The 20,398-nt window shown below is 39.6% G+C and overlaps 1 protein-coding gene across 1 annotated transcript; it reads left to right on the forward strand.

The window, feature by feature from the left end:
* Positions 1–273: 273 nt before the first annotated feature.
* LOC116116045 lies at positions 274–1,086 on the forward strand. The gene has a single exon (XM_031402146.1). The coding sequence runs from the start codon at positions 274–276 to the stop codon at positions 1,084–1,086; it is 813 nt and encodes a 270-aa protein (XP_031258006.1).
* The last annotated feature ends 19,312 nt before the right edge of the window (positions 1,087–20,398 follow it).

Consider the following 20,398-nt stretch of genomic DNA (forward strand, 5'->3'; position numbering starts at 1 on the left):
TACCTCCGGATAGAAAATTCACTGGCGGCACTCCGGCGTCATGACCCCGACAGTCCAGGAAGTATGTTTGGTCGGGGGGAAAGAACAGCTGATCGCGGAGGGGCTGCTGATGATTAGCGAAAAGGAAAGAAACCTCGCTACGAGCCCAAAAAGTCCTATGCTCCTGTTCCTCGTCGCGATCACGACAGAAACCAATACACTCCGTTGAACGCCTCTATATCTGCCATTCTTGATAAGTCCGAAGAGGCCTGTCTACTCGGAGAGCTCGAGCCCATGAAGACTCCCGTGACAGCCAGAAATAATAAAAAGTATTGTCGCTATCATCGGGACAAAGGGCACCATACTGATGACTGTCAGGCTGTAAAACAAGCAATCGAGAAGCTCATCAAGAAGGCGTATTTCAAGGAATACGTCGACGACTCTGCTCCCTCGCAAGAGAAAAATCGAGGGGAGCAGAGTAAGAAGCGCCGCGATCAGAAGGGTTTGTGCAGTCTTAATTTGATTTTTGGAGGACCGCACTTCGCTGGAAATTCTCGAGATGCCCGAGAAAGGTATGCTCACGAAGCTCATGAAGCTCACGAAGCACATCACAACCCCATTAGCATGATGAGTGCAGAGCAGCGACCACGAAAGGTTCGCAGGGAGATAGAAATCTCCTTCTCTGAGCAGGATGCAGCCAAGTTGCATCACCCTCACGACGACGCCCTTGTGATCACGCCCCTGATAGGGCGCTATAATACCCAAAGAATGTTAGTGGATAACGGGAGGGCTGTGAACATCCTGTTCGCGTCCACTTTCGAAATGATGAATCTGGACGAGGCCAACCTGAAGCCTGCCTCATTCCCACTGTACGGATTCACAAGAGACCATCTACTCCCCAAAGGGACGATCTCACTCCCAGTCACACTGGGCGATTTTGACGAAGTGACTAAGGTAATTGAGTTCTTAGTAGTAGATTGCCCATCAGCTTTTAATGGGATCCTGGGGCGGCCTCTACTAAGACAGTTCAAGGTGGTCACCTCGATTTACCATCTAAAAAGGAAATTTCCCACCCCGATGGGAATCGGGGAAGTCAGCGGGTCTTAGCGCACATCGCGCGACTACTACATGAAAGCCGTTTAGATGGTGTGAAAGAGAAAGGGCACCTTGCATGGAAGCCATCGACAGGCAATGGCGATCAACAGGATCGAGCCGCGACCTAGCCTAGCCGAGGACAATATAGACCCTTGCATCCAAGATTGTCTTTCCAGTGGGCCAATTGAGGACCTGACTGAAGTGCTAGTTGATCATAATGAGCCGAGCAGGGTGTTAAGGATTGGCAGAAATCTCAACTCCCAGCTCGCCACCGAACTGACCAGTTTCCTCAAGGAGAACATCGATGTGTTCGCATAGTCACACGCAGACATGGTCGAGATCAGTCCAGATGTTATCTGCCATGCGTTGAATATCGACAGCGAAGCCAAACCGGTTCACCAAAAAAGAAGGGCAATGGATCCAGAGCGATATGCTGCCTTAAAATTAGAGGTGAATAACCTCCTCCATAACGGGTCCATCCGAGAGGTACTCTACCCAACCTAGGTTGCCAACCCGGTTCTGGTAAAGAAGCCCAATGGAAAATGGCGGACCTGCATCGATTTCAGCGACCTCAACAAAGCTTGTCCTAAAGACAACTTCCCCTTGCCAAGAATTGACCAGCTCGTGGACGCCACCTCGAGGCATGAGCTGCTAAGTTTCATGGATGCATACTCGGGATATAATTAAATTTCGATGTATGCACTAGACGAAGAGCACACATCTTTTATTACAGATCAGGGACTGTACTGCTACAAAGTCATGCCCTTCGGCCTCAAAAATACTGGCGTGACCTACCAGCAACTAGTTAACTGGATGTTCTCCGACCAGATCAGAAAGTCAATGGAGGTCTACGTAGATGACATGCTGGTCAAGTCCCATGTCGCTTCAAATCACGTAGCGCATCTCACAGAAATGTTTGATATCCTCCGACTGTATAGAATGAAACTGAACCCTCTGAAGTGTTCATTCGGGGTATCCTCGGGGAAATTCTTAGCGTACATGGTTAACTAGCGGGGAATAGAGATCAACCACGAGAAAATTCAAGCTCTCCTCGATATGGAAAGCCCGACCAGCAAAAAACATTTCATAAGTCTCAATGGGCGAATAGCGGCACTTAGTCGTTTCATATCGAGGTTAACAGATCACTACCTGCCATTTTTCAATGTTCTGAAGGCTAATAAGAAATTCGAATGGACTCCCGAGTGCGAATGGACGTTCCAAACTATAAAAGAACATATCGGGAAGCCACCTATCCTCTCCAAGCCTCTTCCACAAGAGATCTTGCCTTTGTACCTATCTGCATCCCAGTTCGCGATTAGTGCAGCCCTAGTTCAGGAAGAGGAAAGAGTTCAATGGCCTGTATACTACGCGAGCAAGCGCTTGTTGGATGCTGAGACGCGGTATCCAAAAATAGAGCGATTAGCCTACGCCCTGCTGATCGCTTCCAAAAAGCTGCGACCTTATTTCCATGCCCATACGATCCACGTAATGACTAATTACCCTCTTAGATAGGACCTCCAGAAGCCAGAGGCCTCGGGTAAACTGCTCAAATGGGCCATGGAATTAAGTCAGTTCGACTTAAAGTACCAGCCAAGGTCGACCATCAAAGGGCAAATTGTTGCTGACTTCATTTTAGAATTCTCCTATCTTTCGAATGAGTCGGAGCAATAGCCTAGCGAAGCCATCTAGGAAACCATTTAGAATTTATCAACCTGGAGCCTCTATGTCGACGCATCGTTGACCAGGAAAAGGGCAGGCGCAGGCCTCCTTCTTTTAAGTCTCGAAGGGGCTTGCATTCATGGCATCCTACGGTTTGGATTCAAAGCGACCAACAACGAAGCTGAGTGCTCACTGGATTGCGGTTGGCCAGAGATATGGGCGCAACCGCGATCAGCGTCCATAACGACTCTATGCTGGTCGTTAACCAAATCCTAGGAGAATACCAAGCCAAGGAAGAAAACATGATCCGTTATTTGAAAGAAGCTAAGGTCGCACTCGAGCCGTTCAGGCATTTCGCGATCACCCAGATCCCCAGAGATAGCAACTCTATGGCAGATGCCTTGGCAAAGATAGCCTCATCATTGGATTCAGAGGCACTTGATAACATTCCTGTTCGGTTCATCGAGTCCCCGAGCATCAGCCCGACCGAATAGGCCGTGAATGTAACACAATCAGATTCTTGGATGACAGCCATCTACCAGTACCTCAAAGATGGGACCTTGCCAAACGACAAGGTCGAGGCACGGGTCTTGCGAACAAGATCTGCTTGCTACTCTCTCATCGAAAACCAACTGTATAGGCGGGGATTCAGTGCCCCCCTCCTCCGATGCGTAACTAGCGAAGAGGCAGACTATATCATGAGGGAAATTCATGAAGGGATCTGCGGTAATCACACCGCCGCACGATCTCTCGCGAACAAGGTTGTTCGTCAAGGGTATTATTGGCCCTGAATCTAAGAAGATACCCACAATTTTGTTAAAAGGAGTGATAAGTGTCAACGGTTCACGAACATTCTGCGAGCCCCCTCTCATGAGCTAATAACAATGACTGGCCCCTGGCCGTTCTCTATGTGGGGGATCAACCTTATCAGTCCCATGCCAGCCGAAAAAGGGGAAGTCAAGTATGCCGTGGTCATGGTAGACTATTTCACCAAATGGGTGGAAGTTGAACCGCTGGCCACGATCACGACCAGAAAGCTAAAAGACTTCGTTTTCAAGAATATAGTGTGCCGTTACGGAATCCCTCACACCCTAATCTCGGATAACGGGAAGTAGTTCGACAACGAGGAGTTCAAACAGTTTTGTGATGAGCTGGGCATCCATAAAAAGTTCGCCTCCGTCGCAAGACCTCAAGCAAATGGTCAAGTTGAAGCTGTCAACAAAACCATCAAGCACACTCTAAAGGCCAAGCTCGGCGCAACTAAGGGAAATTGGGTAGACGACCTCCCTGAAGTCCTATGCGTATACAAGACAACTCCAAGAACCTCTATCTCAGAAACGCCCTTTTCGCTAGCCTACGGTTGCGAAGCAATGATTCCTGTGGAGGTAGGAACTGGTTCACTTCAGAGGGACTTGTATAATGAGGTCGAAAATGAAGCACTTATGAGAGCAAGTTTGGATCTTATTGAAGAACACCGCAGCAAGGCTTCGCTAAGGATAGTAGCCTACCAGCAACGCGTGAAGAAGTTCTTCGACTCGAAGGTTAAGCGAAGAGACTTCCAGGTCAGCGACCTTGTGCTTAAGGAAGTTCTCCTCGGTACCCGAGAGACAAGTGTGGGGGTATTAGGACTGAACTGGGAAGGTCCATATCGTGTCGACAAAGTAATAAGACCAGGGACTTATCATCTCAAAAGGTTAAATGACTCCAAAGTACCCTGAGCTTGGAATGCTGAGCACCTTCGGCCATATTATCAGTAATCCCAAACTCAGCCTTCATTATGAATTAGTTAACTTTTGTTTAAGTTTCCTTGTAAAGTATTATGTTGTTCGCTTGTAACAGTTTGCATGTAATATTGCTTATGCAAATAAACTGAATTGTAAACTGCACTCATGTATAATTAAGCGAACAACAATTGAAAACAAAATGTATTTCATTTATGTACAAAACAAAAACTGTTGAGACCCTATAACCACTATTGGGTCAGCTTCATCGCGCTAGGCTTGGTCGGTTGGGGGCTTTGAGGCAAAACCCAAACCTCCTACCTGATCGGGTCCACGGGCAGTCGTTGCTTCATCATCTTTCCTCGCCAAGGTATGCAAGGTTTCCTGCCACTTCCCCGGGAGGTCGGACATATCCAGATTTGGGTTTTTTGGACGCAGGGCATAGATGGAGCCAATCTCCTAGTCGACGGCCTTATCCTCGACCTCTTCTGCCTGGCTCCGCATTTCCTTGGTCAGGGAAGCAACCCTTCCCTGACTCTCCTGAAGCTCAGCCTCAAGAGCTCGCCTTCTCTTTTCGGAGGCCTCCATTTCTTGTTCTACTCGCTAAGCTCGCATTAAGGTCGTCTGGAGCTCCTGGTCCTTCTCTCCGAACTTCTTGGAGAGTCTGGCTGTTGTCCTCTGAAGTTCCTTTATTTCCTCGGTGCGTCGCTTGAGCTCTGCCTTTTAGAAGTCCACCGTGTGCATAGCTGTGTTCTTCTGGTTCAGATACCTGTTCGCTGCCTCAGCAGACAGTTCCTTTTCTGTTTCGACGTCTTCCAGGCTTTGTTTGAGCTTCGCGACCTCATCTTTCAGATCGACCTCTCCCTTTGCAATGCCCAGCCGAGCCTTCTCCAGGGACATCCTCATGGCGAGCAGAGCCTGCGAATAAGAAATGAGTCAATCACTAAAAATAGCAAACAAACTCTACATCAAAAACAGTTCGCTCACCTTGCTTAAATGTTGGACCGATGTGGTCATAAGTTCAACATCGCCCGTATCAGCAAACTCATCGTACGATTCCGATAGTCTACACTCAAGTAAAGAGTAGACTACTGGCTACAAGTATTCAGACAGGTTCCCCAGTGCGTCCAGCACTAAGGTGTCCTTCGCCTTTTCAGCAGTAGTCGTCTCATCTGCGGGCTCCTTGCCCGACCTCCTTTTGGCATCCCACCGTGACCTCAGGGGTTGATCACCCTCGAATTCGGTCTCTAACTCATCGACCTGAATCTGCTTCCTCTTCTTTGATCATTGAGCCCTTGTCTTATGCCTCGGGCGAACAGGCGATGGCTGAGCGACCTGTTCGGTCCTGGTCGTTGCTTCCTCAGGACGGGACTAGGAAGGTGCGACAGCTTGCACCGGTTGAGCCGGTATGGCGCGAGCAGCTTCGGCTGCCCTTGCCTTCCTCGACCGAGGGAACTTAAACGGCGCCCACCGGGGCTACTCGGACTCTTTCGGAGGCATGGTCGCTGCATACAAGTAAGTTAATAAAACTATATAAATTATTCTACGACCAGAAAAGAATCGATCAGTGCAACTTATGCTCTGGGGATTCTAAAGACGCAACCTCGTTGAAAAAACCGTACTTCCGCAAGTTCGCGGTCGTCACGAGCTTCTTCGCGTCGCGACTTTCTTCAGGAAAAACCCCAAAAGATACGATCTTGTCCAGATCGGTGAGCAAGTCCAGATTGGTTGACTTGTTAACTGCAAAGAAAAGCAGGTCGTTAGAAAACGAAATGCACAGTTAATAAATCCGACGAAAAGAAACCTACTTGGATCCTGAAAGCGGCAATGGCCGTCGTAACAGAAGAAGAAAAACTTCATCTCGTAGGCCCCCGCGTTGCTGGGATAACTATATATCCCTTCGGCAATGGTAGGTCACCCGGACAAGTAGTAGGAGTCCTTGTCCTTACTCCTCTTGAGGAAGTACGCGCAGCTGAGCTCCACCGCTGTTAGCTCACCCAGGCCGTTTTTGCGACACACGATGTACATCGCAATAGCGATGACATACGCATTCGGTGTCAATTGCATTGGTGCAATCCCGAAGTGATCAAGGACCAAACTGATATAAGGGTGGAAAGGAATTAACCCCCCACCTTTGAAGATCTCTTCAGAGATCGCAGCTAAGCCGCTTGAAGGATGCCGCGACGACCTGGTGGTGTCAAGGAACACCTCCGCATGGACATCGAACTGTTTCACTACCCTCTTTAGCTCTTCTCGGGTGAGAACCGAGAAGACATCAAGGGAGGCATCCACGAGAACATCCCGCAAAGACGAGCCGGCTCCTTCCTCGGACCTAGACGCTGAGGGTTCCATCCCGCAGTCTGCAATAGTGATAGACAGGTCATTTTCGTCATCGTACAATTGTCCCGTACGGCGACACGGAACAATCGTACGATGACTAAGGGTTGTCGTTTCGAGCGTGTCACGCAGTTAATGCCCTGTCAAAGCAATAATGTGTCAGCACACAATGCATTTAATGCGTCTGGCAGACGCTTAACACGTGCAGAACACCTGTCAACGCAGGGACTGCCTCATTAAATGTTTCCAACCCTAAGAGACAACAAGGAACACCTGGCAAAGTCGGGTCGCTTGGACGATGGCCGCCAGGTCGCTTGAGAGGAGGTCGTGCTAGGACGTGTTCGAGAAAGGCCCTATCCCGAACTGATTTCAGTTAGGTTGGAATCGACAGAACTTTCTAGAAATCTCCAATCGCGGCATGACTCGTAGTTTCCAAGGTTCGATCCTCAAACCTTAAAAACTAAGGGACTTCTGTTATGCTTGGGAAATCGAGGGCTGACGTGGGAAATCACGTGAGGGAGAGTATGGCCTGCTCCGGTCAGAACAGTAGGCGCGCGCCAGACCTGCCAGGCGCTGTGGAGAACCCACGTGTCCATTCCCTGCTCCAAATCGCGCGAAATCAGTTTGGAAGGTGGGCAATGTGACATAAAGGATGATTTATCCTGACATCTACAGCAACCCATAGATTTCGTGATGATTACTTACGCTCACCCCACTATAAAAGGGAGAAGACCTTTCTATTGAGGGGATTGGCCCATTTTTACTCCGAAATAGTTATTCTCTCTCCTGTGTATTGATATTTGGCAAATCATTTATAAGTCAGTCCGCTGTTGCGACCTAACCCCCAATATTAATACAAAGTCAGTAGATGTAGGACTTGCTACCTTAGCATCCGAACTACTTAAAAAGTCTTCACTACGACATTTACTACCTTTTGGTCTATATTCATGTGTGTCTCTTGGCCAGCCAATGTTATGCACGTGTCGATTAGTTTGTGTCAAAATCTCGCATCAACAGAATGTATACTATTATATTAATATATGTTATTAGTAACACAAAATATCAAAAACCATTCACATGAATCCGCATGTATCCTAAAAACCTTCACATCATCACAATCAATAACATGTGGCCAAATGTACAATTATATAGCCAAAACCAATTACATCCAAACACTTGCAATAATTATAAAGCATCTGAGATTCGACGTGACGCTCAAATAGCCTATGCTTCATGATTATATAGACATATAGATTTTGAAGTTTATATCCTTAGCATGCATCTTGACAAGTTTGATATTCACGCACATTGGTTAAAGAAGATGTCAACTACAAACTAAGTGTGAACAAAAATAAAAGTAGGATTTAGGGCAAATCGAGTATTTATTTAAAATATATATATTTTTTAAATTGTCATAAATTAGAATGTACTTTATGGGTACTTTAATAATATAAATTCAAAAATTTCTAGAAACTGAATAATTATTGAATTTAATTTTTATTGATATTATTTTACTATAAAGATAAATATTATATTTAATAAGATTTATTCACTTAAGGGATATTCTTTGCCTTTGATTTCTATGAATAAAAGAATAATACTTAAAAAGTCATCCATTTATTTTGTTCAATGTTCTTAAACCCGGACTGGGTCAAGGGGCCGTTCTAGGTTTGATTGTCTGACCAATTGGAATGACAGTTTTGACTGTCGTATCCAACAGGTTTAAAATCCAGCAAACACGCTCTTAAAATTATGTCCCTGCAGGTTTGAAATCTAGTAAAAACACCTCTGTGATCAAAACTGTAGGAACCCCTAGCCGCCGCAATTGCAATCCACCCCAGCCTTTCTTCCGATCATTTTTTTGGTCGTTTCCAGCTCCCACCTACTTTTCCCAATCCTCCAAACATCGTCTAAGTGCTGAAACTTTGTTTCCTTTCTAAAAAATGTCTCAGCTCAATATCAATCCATCAAAAAAACTTTAAAAGCAAATGTCTTGATAAATTCACAACTCAACATCAATCCATCAGAAAATGTTTTCAAAGTATACAAGTTCTCTATCTTGCTTCTTACACATCGAGGAAATGGGCATGAGCGACAAGGGAATTCCAACCAAGACTTCTTACTTTTGATTGTCTTGAACTGAAACCCAAGCGAAAAACACAAAAATCTACTACAGAATATTGAAGAATGAAGAGTGATGAATGAAAGAAGACGACTGACCAACCAAACCGAATAACCTTAGCCCAAAAAAAAAAAAAAAAAAATCGAAGATTACAATAGTGAATAGTTGAAGACGAATTTCAGAAGCAGGTCGAAGAAGTTTTGAAGAATGACGACGAAAGAAAGTGAAAAAACTGGGGATTTTAGTTTTAAAATTGATTTGGTTTTCTGGATGGGCCGGTTGAACAGCGGTTCATAACTGTTCATCCGGTCCAAATCTGGCCCATACTGGTTTTTAGGCTGATACCAATTAGTATGCATTGAACGGGATAGGTGGCCGATCGACGGTCAACCGGTCAGCCTGGCCGGTCCAGTCCGGTTTTGTTTTCAAAACCTTGATTTTGTTGTAACACAAGCAGCTAATGATTAGACAAGTGTATACATCCCACTTGTATTGATGTGACATATTATCATCGACAAATTGAAATGACAATAGCGATTAATGAAAAGATTGACTTAACTTTGGAAGTGTATATGACATTTGCCCTTGGACACTAAATTAATGGTAGTCAGAAAATGCGTCTTAATAAAAGACAAAAAAAATAAAAGAAGAAAGAGATAAACTACTCATTGCCATGTCAAAGCGTACCATCCATTTTTTTTTATTAGGAAGTGTATATTCATTGCTAAATTATTTATAAAAAAAAAAAAGGCCTGAAATATTCTCTTAAAAGGAAGACCTGATGATTCATGAGTCATGAAGTGGAGTCATTAATAACCTATTCTTTTTCAAAGACAAGGAGATGCCAAGTGATGATAACATTTCCTAAGAAGAATGCCGGGATTCCGGTGTCATGATGTTTACAATCTCCTGGACAAATATTGTACTTTTTTTTTTTTTTTGTCCCTTTTTATTTCTTACAAAAAAAATTATTCCATTTTTATGTGGAATAGAAATCTTAATAAAAAATAAAACGATATAAGATCACTCTTCTGTATTTTCAATATCTAAACAAGGATTCTCACAAACAATTCTATTTCCAAAGCAGGATCCAGGGTGTCCTTTTGACAATTATGGTGCAAAAATATTATTGGACCAAAAAAGGAAAATTCATAAAGAGAGAACGACCTCAAAGTCAATGGTACTTATATATCCTTAATGATACGACCTGTCCTGGCTCTCCCTATCCCATCGGCTTTGGGTACACCCATGAAACTCAGGTGATTGAGACGTGCCATGTTAGAAAACTATGAAATCTGTTTATAAATTAAAACATCATAAAACTCTTCTAGCTAAAAAAAAAATTATGGGCACTCCTTTTTGTTTCTTCCAAATAATTATAATATCATTTGTAAATAAGCAAATGCAACTGAACTTTTTTTACAAAATGAAACGTATAGTATCAGAGCTTTTGTTTTATATATATATATCTTTTACCATCCAAAACATGAAATAAATACACGATGAAGAAACATAAACTGTGCAGCGGAAAATAAAACAAAACTATGACATATGATGAAATGAAGTCGTGTGGCTCAACCTTGAGTGAGATTCACTCTTCTGCATGATCTCCTTCTTGACTTGGCGGGGGTGGAAAACAAAAACATTTAAAAACAAGGGTTGAGTTATAATGTTCAGTGAGTGGAGAATAGGTTAGTATGCAATAAAATATTTCAATATACAATAAAACATTCATGCTCATAAAATCTCATTTTCATAAACACATCTTATAATATAAACCATCTTTCATAACCAACGCTGAAATCTCTCATTGCAAAAACTTCCTTCTGAAAACTTTTATGGTAACAAATCAACACTCATTTTCTCTAAAAAATCTAATTTCTAAAAAGATTTCACATACAAATAGCACTTACATTTATAAATTTCCATTTTAATTTCATGATATACATATACATAGCGAAACCATCTTTCAATCACATGTGAAAACTCTCATCCAACTAGTACCCAAAGGTAAATCCGTCCAACTCGGCAAGATCTAACATCGCGGGTTGAACCACTAGATCCATCCTACTAGGAAGAATCGGTCACCGTTCAAGCCTTCGACCAAGTGAGGCCATGCATCATTCAGGTCGGTACAATCATATCATGTCTAGCGATATCTTCCACGCTTGGGCTTTCGACCCACTTGGGCCGGCAAAATCATGTGTAGCGATATCTGCCTCGCTTGAGCCTTTGATCCACTTAGGTCGGCAATATCATGTCTAACGATATCTGCCTCGCCCGGGCCTCCGACCGATTTGGGCTGGCAAAATCATGTGTAGCAATCTTTGCCTCGCTTGGGCCTTTAACCTACTTCGGCTGGCAAAATCATTTCTAGCAATATCTGTCTCGCTCGGGTCTTCGACCCACTTGAGCCAGCAAAATAATGTCTAGCAATATTTGTCTCGCTCGAGCCTTTGACCCACTTTGGCCGACAAAATCAAAATCATGTCTATGATATCTACCTGGCTTGGGCCTTCAATCCACTAGGGTCGGCAATGTCATGTCTAGCGATAGCTGCCTCGCTCAAGCCTTCAACCCACTTAGGCCGACAAAATCATGTGTAGCGATATCTGCCTCACTCGGACCTTAAACCCACTTGGGCCGACCAAATTATGTGTAGTGATATCTGTCACACTTAGGCCTTCAATCCACTTGGGCCGACAAAATCGTGTCTAGAAATATCTTGGGCTGGAACTATCATGTCTAGCGATATTTGCCTCGATCGGGCCTTCGACTCACTTGGGCCGGCAAAATCATGTGCAGCGATATCTGCCTCGCTTGGGCCTTCGATCCACTTGGGCCAGCAAAATCATATCATATGCATGCATAGAATCAAATCAATATCATAAGGGGGATGAACTATATATGGTGGTTTGAAAACTACTATCATCAATAAACATACCTTAACTCACCATTTTACATAAATCTCATGCCTTTATTCATCAAGAAAACATATAACATAACATTAAATTCTCATGTCAGTATAAGGCTCAAATGCAAGTTTTCAACATGATTTCATAATAACACCTCAGCCCAATTTTTATATTATCAACAACAATTTTCCAAAAAAATACTTAATTTCTCATGTACACCAATAACATTAGCAATGAATCATATTTATATAAAGAAAATCACTAAATTATGGCAAACAGTAAACCAAAACAACTCATTTGAGGTTTATAACAAACAATTAATTCAAAATGAAAGTTAGGGTTTGGATTTTCCACTCACCATTTTGGAGCTTGACCCTTAAGCCAAAAAAAGATTGAAATCCTCTAAAATGCCCCCGCTTGCCTCCGTATATACAAAATACAATAAATCCTCCAGACATAAGTCGCCCTAAGGTAACACCTCATTATTACATTCATTGGGAACTTCACACACCAAAAGATTAACCTAGCTTATTCTTTAACAAAACTGTCTCATAACCGAACATTTTGTCACTCTCGAATTTTTCATAAAAATTATATTCATAATTTTAAGTCATAATTTTTATGGAGTCTTCTAGAGACATATAAGTTGTTCCCATAATTTTCTCAAGTCATTCTAGAATCAATAACTATTTAAAACACAATTTTCTTTCAACTCATTCAAATCTACTAATTGTTTCCAGAATTGAGGTTACTAGTTTTTAAAATTCATAACAATTCAACCCTTAATCTAAACCTCGCGGATCTCTCCAGAATTAAACAAAACGGATTCACCAGAATTTAAAATCACTCAATTTGGATAAGAATAGATGCATCAAATCATTTTCCGAAAATACACACTCTGCTGAAAACGAAAATTCTAAAATTGACAAGGCAACTTCAAAAATCCATATAAAACCTAGAAAAAGTACGCCTAGGAAATGAGTTTATTTTAAAACGTATACTTTTGTCTATTTTTTTTTTTTTTTTTCAAAGCATGATATTAAACATCCCATATCCATAAAATGATTCAAGAAATTTAGCTTCCTACAGAGTTATTATCATAAGTACATAATTTACTTCAACATCCATAAACCAAAAACCATTTGATTTTATTTTACAATAAAAATTCAAAACATAGCAAAAGCATTCCTTCATGCGCATGTCATTCCCCAATAGCCTCTCTCAGCTTCAAGCTTCAATTTTTACCTGCAAAACATTTTAAAAAAAAAATCGTGGGGTGAGCGCTAATTGCTCAATAAGGAAATATGGCCTTTCATAAACTATTAAGGTTCATTATACAAGCATATTACTCAGGACCTTATCTTTACCTACCTACAAGATATAACCTTCATTCATTGACATTATCAAGTTCATATAACATGTCATACGCTTTGGACTTTCCTCATAAACATAAGTCATAACATAACCATACATAATATAACATAGAACATATATGACTTATGCAATATTCATAAACATGGCATGCCTATTTCTTTTGTTTTTGTACTTGATGTTTTCATTAGTCTTTATTATCCGATCGGATTCATTTGAACCATTACCTTGTTCTTGGTCGTCACCTCAAAGGACTCATACTTTCCACAAGAATTTCATTCCTCTGATTTGGTTTATACCTCAAGAGACTTATGGAATTCATTCTTTAACATTTCATAAATTTTTTCATAAGTCAACTAAATAAGCTATATGCATTACCATTATGAATGCAAACGTACGGGATAACATCTCCCATGCTTAATCATACTATGCATTCATTTAACATATACCCTTGGCCAATTGCACAACTAATCAATCAATTTAGCAAAATTCCATGGCATGAATATTCTCCTACTAAATTCCTTAACTTAATTCATTCAATTTCTTATACAACACAAGGAATTTCAATAGTAAGATTATTCAGGGGTTTATTAGAATTTATTAAAAAAAGATGGGAATTTCTATTAAGGAAGTGGATGCCATATTGTTTGTCACTTTTGAAGCAATGTTTTCCTTATCTTACAATTCGAATTGATTTTTTCTTAAAACATAAAATTTTTAGGTCTATTTCTTATCTTTTTAATACTTCAAGAATCAACTCAATCATACTTTTATAACTTCAACTATGACCGATTCAGTGAAGCACATACGGTATTAGTCTTAAAAAACCAAATCCAAATTCTATTCATTTTTAACCATGCCACATTCATTTGCACATTCATAGTATTTTCCATATCATTCTAAGTATAAAGGGCCATAAAAACCTCCATTTTTTTAGCGCCAAAAAGTGCCAAAACATTGTCCAACTACAAATCTCTTAATTAGCATAATCATCCTCCATATGCACACATACACCAATCAACACACCCATTTAAACAATCCATAACCAAAACATAGCGTCACACTCAGATTAACATAAATAAATGTAAGTTTCATCAACCCTAGGTGTTAACAATTGTAGTCATAAGGGAGATTTTTTTTCCTTACCTTAGTATTCAAAGCACAAAGACACTCCCCCTTAGCTCCAAAGGTTCACCCTTTCTACCTTACACACATAAAAAAATCAGAACAATTAGGGTTTTGAAAATCACCTTAAACCCTGAAATTGAAGTTCTTTAAGTGTGGATGGTGATCTCCTTTGAAACTCAACTTGAAATCCTATGAAAATTTTTAGAGAGAGAGCTTGAATTTAATCCTTTAATGAAGGAGAATGAGACTTGAAGGAGAGAGTTTGATGTTCTAAGAGTGTTGGCCGACTTAACCAAGGAAATATCTTATAAATATTTCATTTTTTTAATTCCCAAATGGGATTGGCCATCAAAATTTAGAGATATGGGTCATTTGGTATAAATTTTGAATATAAGGGTATTTTAGTCATTTTCGCCACAATATAATTATTACACTCCCTTAATGTCATTTGACTTCTCTTTTCTACTTGGTGACCAAGTAAATCCATAAGATAATTAACTAATTTACCCATAATACACTTTTATGGATACTTGATTCCTATAAATTATTGTGAAAAGACTATTCTATCCCTTGGGAACTGTTTATGTCGTTTAACCTTACTAACCTCCTTCATGACCCTTTAATCATATTTCTTATCAGTATCATCAATTCCTAACACTTTACAACCTTCATGTCTCATAATCCTTATATCAAAAATCATGTCTTTAACCCATTTTTGTTCAAGAACAACATGTATGTCCTACCCACATAAAATTATTGAAATCAATCTCCCTATTTTAATTCAATCTCATGCCCTTGTACTCAATTATGAACAACACAAATCAATCGAACTAAAACTCGTCAAAGAGGGAAATTTTAAGCTTTACTCACCTCCCATGCGCTTGATCTTCCTCCACTCTTTCCGATCATAGGGGTTTTGCTCGCCGACAGGCACTTTTCCAGCCACCTTCATCGTTCTCTATTCCTCTCTCTCTACGTTCTCTACTCCTCTCTTTCTACATTCTCTCCTTTCTTCCTTCCTTTCTTCTTTCTCTCTTCCCTCTATTTTCTTTCTTCTCTTCTTTTTCTCCCCTTTTTCTTCTTCCCTTCCTTTCTTCCCCCTTTTTCATTTCTTTGATTGGCGACTGTTCATTAAAATATCTAGCAGATTTCATCTTAGTCCTCACTTGTTTCATCTATTACCTTTGCTCCCCTAAAACTTTCAAACTCTAACACTTTACCCCCAAAATCACAAAATAAAATTCAATAAAATTCTGTGCAAAAAATACTGGGTATTACACTTAATGTCTTTCGTTTTTTTATTTATTTTTAAGTACCTATAGATTCATTAATTCAAAGTTCATTAATTAAGGTATATGTTCACAATAAATTTATACTCATTTGTTTTCTTTTAAGTTCTATCAGTATGAAAAAAAAAATATATATTTCATAATATTATTTGCATTGTTGAATTATTGCATAAAATTTGTAAAAGGTTTTATCCTTGTCATTGTCATTGTAATTGTAATTATCTTTAAATTGAATAATACTTCATTTAACACTTGTTCTTGTTTTTATTGTATGACAAAGAATTCTTTTGTATCCCAAAGTTCTTCGAATTTATTATTTGGTAACTTGTGTCTCATTATTGATTTTCAAATTTATATCTTTAATATGCATCTTGACAAGGAGTCTGATGTTAAATATGTGAAGTGTTGAAACACAAATAAAACTGAGAAAAATATTACGAAGAGTGATTCTGTATTTGATGATAATGAGATACAATTACAACTAATTAGAACACTCTCTCTTTCTTATACAAAATGAAAGAGTAACCACTTGCATAACAACACTTTACTTGATTCTTCTTTGCTTTTGGTCCTTTTAGTCAACATTCCCCCTCAAACTGGACTCTATAGAACTCCTTTAATTCATCCTTCCCCCTCAAGCTGGACTTTATAAAACTCCTTTAATTCAGCATTCCCTCTCAATCTGGACTTCATAGAGCTCAATGTATTTAGTCAACATTCCCCCTCAAACTGCACCCCATAGAATTTTGACATCTTTACCAGCAGTTCAACTAAACAAAGAATGACACTTAGCACATTTTGAACTTAGCTTAGGCTACATTTTCAAGAGGACTTAGCTTAAATTGATAACAAGAGGGAATTGCAGAAGATTGACTTAGTTAAGCAACAACAACAACACACAAAACTTACCTAACCTAAAAGATTGACTTAGTCAGCAACAACAATAGCACACAAACTTAGCTAAGTATCTGCATACAACTTAGCACAACTACCAAACTATACAAGTCTCAAACCAACTTGAACTGATAGCAAACTTTACAATTCTCAAAGCAAACTAAAATCCTCAATCAAAACTGAAACCTCAAACCAAACTTCAATCAACAGGAAAACTGATCTAAACTTTAATACTACCAAGCCAATTTCAACCACTTTACAACTACACAGCTTCACTCACATCAAACCAGCTTTAGTAACTCATCTTCTTAATCAGCTGACAATCCTCAATCAACACTAAAGCTTAAACCAAACCTCAATCAACAAGCAGACTGCTCTAAACTTTACAATTGCCAAGTCAATTTCAACAACTGTAAAACTACACAGCTTCACACATCAAACCAGTTTAGTAACTCATCTTCTCAATTAGTTGACAAGATCAATCACACCCAACTTTTTCCTTAACTCACCAAATTGAACGGCTAACAATGGTTTGGTCAAAAGATCAGAAATCTGCAATTTGAAAGGTACATATTACACAATTACTTTTTTGGCTAAAGCCTACTCCCTTATTTATTGAGTGTTAATGTCAATATGTTTAGTTATTGCGTGGAAAACTAGATTAGCTGCTAGAGCACAAGCACTAACATTGTCACACCAAATGATAGGAGCGAGACAAAGAGTAATTCCCAACTCAAAAAACATGCTTTGAACCCATGCAACTTTTGTGGCAGTGTGAGCTAATGCTCTATATTTAGCTTCAATGGAGAAAAAGCCACCACTTTTTGTTTCCTAGAATTCCACTGAATCAATTTTGGTCCCAAGTATACACAATACTGGTTGGTTGACCTTTGATCTTCAAGATTACTCTCCCAATCAGAATCGGCATAGCATTCTATACTCAATGAATTGGCTGGTTTAAATTGTAGTCCATAAGCTAGAGTACCTTTGATGTATTGAAGCACTCTCTTGTAGGCTTGCCATTGCAAGTCAGTAGGAGCTTACAAAAATTGACTTAGCTTATTAACAGGGAAGCTGATATCTAGTTTTTGTAAAAGTCAAGTACTGCGAAACCCCTATGATGCTCCTATTGAGACTAGGATGTTCAAATAAGGGATTGTCACCAGTAAACAGTCTAGTGCCAACCACTATTGGTGTAGTACAAGGATGAGCATCCATCCTTTTTGTCTTAATTAGCAAATCAGAGGCATATTTGGTCTGATTGAGATGAATACCAGCATTAGTCCTAGTGGCTTCTAAGCCTAGGAAATACTTCAATGAACCAAGAGTTTTCAGAGTAAACTCATCATTCAAGCCTTTCATTGGTTGAGAAATGCAACTAGAATCAGAGCCAGTGATGAGAATATCATCAACATATACCAAAACATAGATAAGACCGGATGGCTAACTGAGAATAAATAGGCTTGAATCTAAAATAGAGTTCTTAAATCCTCTAACTTGAAGAGCAATTTTGAGTTTGTCAAATCAAGCTCTAAGAGCCTATTTTAAACCATATAAGGCTATTTGCATACAAAAGAAGGATGGGCAGCAACTTCAAAACCAAGAGGTTGTGACATATACACTGTTTCATGTAGAACTCCATTTTGGAAAGTATTACTTGCATCAATTTGTCGATTATCCCAAGAGTTTGTAACTTCTAAGGTGAGTATAATCCTAATGGTGGAGGGTCTGATAACTGGACTAAATGTTTCAAAATATTCTAGTCTTTGTGTTTAAACCCTTGGCCACCAGCCTAGCCTTGTACTTTTGCGAGCTACCATCTGCGTTAAATTTGGTCCTAAACACCTACTTGTTTCCCACAATGTTCATATCAAAAGTTTTAGGAACAAGAGTCCAAGTATGGTTATGGACAAGTGCATAAATTCAGTCTGCATGGTTGTTTTCCATGTAGTACTCATATGTGCTTTTACAACTATGGCAGGTTCAAGTTCAATCACATTCTGACCAGTTGTAAGATAGGCTTTATGGACCACATTATGAGTAGCCCTATTAAGAGCAGCTGTTGAGTGTTGAAAATGCAGATTTATTTTGTGATTTGGGGGTTAAATTGTAAGAAATTCAAGATTTAACACATTATTTAGGATGAGTTTTCTTACTTGTTTTGTTATCTCCCAGAATAACAGGTTTTGTTATGTTTTTAGGTGTTTAGGTGCAAAAAGATTGATTATTCGTGCTTGTGTTGGTCTTTGGACATCTTAGACCTGTCGAGTGCAGATAAATCAAGGTGAACGGAAAAAGAGTGAAAGTCTGCATCTGAGCTGTGGCACACTTTTCTGAGCCGCGGCGTGAAAAAGACAAAATCCAAATTGAGCCACGGTGCAATTGCATCGTCAGACTTGACGACGACACAAATGTGCAATTATGCTGCAACTCAATTCATGTAAGCCATAATGCAATTAAAGTGAGTCGCGGTGCAAATCGCAATATTTGTAAAAACTCTGCATTTTCAACCCTAATTTGGGCGACCATTATTTACAATTATGCCATTTTTCCTAAACACTATATAAAAAGCAACTTTACTTCGTTTTTGGTATGTATTAGGTTTTAGAGAACACTTTTTCAAACTTGGAGGCTTGGGAGAGAGTGACTGATTGTGTAAGGCAAATCCTTGATCATCTTGAGTGAGTTTTGCACCCAAATGTGTAAGTGTAAGATCAAGGTTTGTTTTCTTGTATTTATGAGTAGCTAAACTCTTTCCTAGTGTATCCAATGTAATCTAATTAGACTATTTTATGTTTATTATTTAATCGATTATTTAATTGGTCCAATTGTATCTTAGTTTCGTTCATTTATGTTTATTGAGTTGATTAATCATTATTATTGCATGATTGACTTTGATTTATGGTTGAATGGTTGTATGAGTCAAGGTTAGGCTACAAGCCACTAGCTAATCTTGAATATCTCTTGATCTTTGATTGTAGATGATGTTTGATAGTGTTTAATAGTTGATTGATTGACTATATGAGTTGGGTTTAGGGTACACACCACTAGCTAATCTCATATTGCTCTGGTGAATGATTGATTTATGTCTGTGCGATGCCCTCAATAGATGTGAGTTGGTTTGAGTTCATTTTGATACTTTTGTGCATAATGGATTTTTGTGAATAATGGATTTTTGTGATTTAGACTAGGCTACACACCACTAGCTAGTTTGGATTATGAAAACATCAGGTTGATCTGGTTGGCGACGGGAAGACCTTACTTAGGTAAGTATCGACCTTAAGATTTGGATCGATAAACATCGGTTAGATTAATAACATAAAGTAGGATAATCATGGTGAAATTGGATACACTAGAACATTTCTCATTGTTGACTACTTGTTTAGATATTGTTTTTACCTTAGTTGTCATTTTAGTATTTTTATTATTTTCATTTGAATTTTAGTTAATTTAGATTTTATTGAATTGTTGGATATTTTTGTTATCTCATTTGATTTCACTATTTTAGTCGTTGTTACACAGTATTAGATTAATTGATAGCTCAACTCTCTGTGGGATCGACCCTTACTTGTGCACTATACCGTAATAGTGACTCATGCACTTGCAGATGAATTAAAGTTGTTTTTAAACGAACAGTAGTAGCCATTGATTCTGCTTTAGTAATCATGGGATGTGGGTTTATAAGAGGAGACAGTACAAAACCAGAGAGTCCTAGTGATGTGAGATCAACTTCAAGTGTGCATGTGGGTAAATTATTAAGTGAAGAGATGATAGGTAAGGTTGAAATTAAATGAGAGGGTGATGGTGAAGTGGAAAGACAAATAGAGTCAACAGATTTAGTACAATTTAAGTTAGTTGGAATAGAGTAGATAGTGGTGGTAGTTGGAG

The sequence above is a fragment of the Pistacia vera genome, unplaced genomic scaffold (assembly GCF_008641045.1).
Source record: "Pistacia vera cultivar Batoury unplaced genomic scaffold, PisVer_v2 Contig76, whole genome shotgun sequence".
NCBI classification, from domain to species: Eukaryota; Viridiplantae; Streptophyta; class Magnoliopsida; order Sapindales; family Anacardiaceae; genus Pistacia; species Pistacia vera.

Coding starts and splice junctions, on each gene's coding strand:
- LOC116116045 (XM_031402146.1), top strand. CDS start 274: ATGAAGACTCCCGTGACAGCCAGAAATAATAAAAAGTATTGTCGCTAT.